Source organism: Colobus angolensis, unplaced genomic scaffold (assembly GCF_000951035.1).
Source record: "Colobus angolensis palliatus isolate OR3802 unplaced genomic scaffold, Cang.pa_1.0 Scaffold231, whole genome shotgun sequence".
In the NCBI taxonomy this organism is placed as follows: domain Eukaryota; kingdom Metazoa; phylum Chordata; class Mammalia; order Primates; family Cercopithecidae; genus Colobus; species Colobus angolensis.
The window spans coordinates 1,100,520-1,103,446 of record NW_012115500.1 but is presented as its reverse complement, the minus strand read 5'-3'; the positions used below and the strand labels follow the sequence as shown (position 1 = coordinate 1,103,446).

The 2,927-nt window shown below is 47.1% G+C and overlaps 1 protein-coding gene across 2 annotated transcripts in view; it reads right to left on the bottom strand.

The window, feature by feature from the left end:
- The window catches only part of HSF2 (heat shock transcription factor 2), a 38,095-nt gene extending 37,666 nt beyond the window's left edge, over nt 1-429 (bottom strand). For both annotated transcript variants that reach the window (XM_011944439.1, XM_011944440.1), the window contains exon 1: nt 146-429. In XM_011944439.1, the coding sequence (XP_011799829.1) occupies nt 146-238 (93 nt within the window). In that variant the 5' untranslated portion in view covers nt 239-429. The remainder of the gene's footprint in view (nt 1-145) is intronic.
- Between the last annotated feature and the right edge of the window lie 2,498 nt (nt 430-2,927).

Here is a 2,927-nt window from a genome sequence, read left to right as displayed (position 1 = left end):
CCCCGCGAGGCCGAACGCCAAGGCCCCGCACCGCGGGCCTCGCAGGCAGCGTCGAGCCGCAAGGCCGCGAGAGACCACCCCGCGGGAGAGCGAGTGAGGACGCGGTTATTCAGGGGGTTCAGAGGCCGCCGTGGCCTGACCGTACCTGACTCCAGGTGATGAACTCGTTAGTGTGGGTTTCCTCCACAAGCGTCCACAGCTTGCTGAGGAAAGCCGGCACGTTCGAACTCTGCTTCATTGTTAACGCGGCGCAGGGATTCCAAATTCTACACCCGAACGCGGTGGTAGCGGCGGCAGCAGCTCAGCCAGCAGCTCCCCGAGAACGCCCACAACGCAGGCGCAGCAGATCTTGGTCCCCGCCCCCCAACCCCGCCAGGCGCGCGGCGAGGCGGAGAGGCCGGGCGGCCGCACGTGACGGACAAGTCCCCGCGCTCCGCCTGTGCGCGCAGTGGTTCCGCGCCGGTCCCGTCCCTGGCCAATCCCAGGGGCCGACCACACGATGGAGAAAAGCGATTGGCTACTGCTGACATGAAGGGGGTGGGAACAGAAGGGGGTGGGAGCAGAAGGGGGCGCTGCCGCCTCATTTGCCTTTTATACAGAAGCTTTGATGGTAGCGGATCTTCGGCTTGGGAGACCGTGTTTGGACGTTTCACGTGGAAACAGCTTATGGTTTCTGGGCTGTGACTGGGAGGCTACAAAAAGCCCTTCGGGGCCTTTGAGTCGTAAGTTTGGCAGGCAAAGTGTGGTTTGCACCAGTTTAGAGAAGATCGATTCGCAGAAGGAAAAAACCAGCTCTCAAGCATGATATGCTAGGCCCCGAATTGAAATTGTCTTTTTTTTTTTTTTTTTTTTGAGGCGGAGTCTCGCTCTGTCGCCCGGACTGGAGTGCAGTGGCCAGATCTCAGCTCACTGCAAGCTCCGCCTCCTGGGTTTACACCATTCTCCTGCCTCAGGCTCCTGAGTAGCTGGGACTACAGGCGCCCGCCACCTCGCCCGGCTAGTTTTTGTATTTTTAGTAGAGACGGGGTTTCACCGTGTTAGCCAGGATGGTCTCGATCTCCTGACCTCGTGATCCGCCCGTCTCGGCCTCCCAAAGTGCTGGGATTACAGGCTTGAGCCACCGCGCCCGGCCTGAAATTGTCTTAAAAATAATGAACCTTGTTCTTACATTATCATTGGGAGAAAAAGCCCTCTTTAAAATATGTTTATCAAAAACAGCAGTTTAAATAACTCACTCTCTATTACTTAAAACTGTAAACCAGGAAATGCAATTGATGTATCATGTGCTGTTTTTAATGCAGTCATCAAGTGCATACTCTACACCCAGAATGAAAAGAAATAGACTGTTTATACTATTTTAGTTAATTAAAATAGTTGTTCCTGCGTATACTTTACAGATACATTCTTTTTTGCCTGAGAGATTGGTATAGTGAAAAAAAAAAATGGAGAAGGAGTCAGTAGATCTGAATTTAGATAAAGCCCCTTGAACATTTTTCTGTATATTAAAATACACTGGTACTGTCACTTAGAGCAATTCCTTAGCCACCAGTGCCAGTGTTTCTCATTTCTTGATTGGGAATGAGATCTATCTTTTTACCCACTGAGAGTGTCTTTAATGCTATAATGGCTGTGCAAATGCTTTGAAAATATGAAGTCTACAAAATTCGACTTTTTTTTTTTTACAGAAGTCAGCATGTGATGGCAAAAACTTACGAACAAGTCAGAGCTAACACATTATACAAAAATTCAACATAGGATTGGTTTACTTCTTGGGTAAATGTAAAATAGTACATTAAATATATATAGTATCTTCCAATAAGCAAATATTTATTGAATGCTGCCTTTGTGTTCAGCACTGGGATGTTGGCTGAAGCAAAATCAGATATATGGAGGCATACATGTGATAGAGGAACTAGTGTTTGATGAGCCCTTATATATGCCAAGGGCTTTACATATATTATTGAATCCTCACAACAATCCAATGAATTCAGTTTTATTATCCCATTTTCCCAGTGAAGATTCTGAGACTCAAAAGTTGATTAATTTCCCCAGTCACAGCAAGTAAATGGGAGAGAGTATTTACACCCAAGCTTTATTGAGCTCAAAAGTATGTGCCCTTTCCATTGTACAATGATGACACTGTTTCAAAGCTCAAGATGCTTATATTCACACTCGAGAAACAACATGACCACAGTGATGAGCACTCGTTAATATATACAAAAAGAGCTAAATGTTTGGCATAAAATAAGTACTGGGTGAGTTTAAAAAGACAGACTAGTAGGTTAAGGTGATAAGGAAAGGTTTCATGGAGGATAGGGACCAACTTAAGTTGGATCTTGAGGTACAAATATATTTAAATAGCTAAAAGGAAAACACCAGAATAAGCAAAAACCAGGAAGCTAATGATCATGTCTGTCTATGGAGGGCAACAGCTCAGAGGTAAGATTGGCAGTGTCTGAGGAGGAAATGTGGCCTACTTTCATGGCATTATATTATTTTCTTCTAAAAAAAATAAGGTGTGGTTAGATAGAAGTGGAAACTCGTCTTTGGACATTCAAAGGCTGGGCATTCATAGGGCTGGGCTTAGTGGGGTGCCATACTTGGTTTATTTTTTTTTTTTTCTTTTTTTTGAGATGGAGTCTCACTCTGTCACCCAGGCTGGAGTGCAGTGGCCGGATCTCAGCTCACTGCAAGCCCTGCCTCCCGGGTTTATGCCATGCTCCTGCCTCAGCCTCCCGAGTAGCTGGGACTACAGGCGCTCGCCACCTCGCCCGGCTCGTTTTTTGTATTTTTTAGTAGAGACGGGGTTTCACTGTGTTAGCCAGGGTGGTCTCGATCTCCTGACCTCGTGATCCGCCCGTCTCGGCCTCCCAAAGTGCTGGGATTACAGGCTTGAGCCACCGTGCCCGGCCCATACTTGGTTTAAT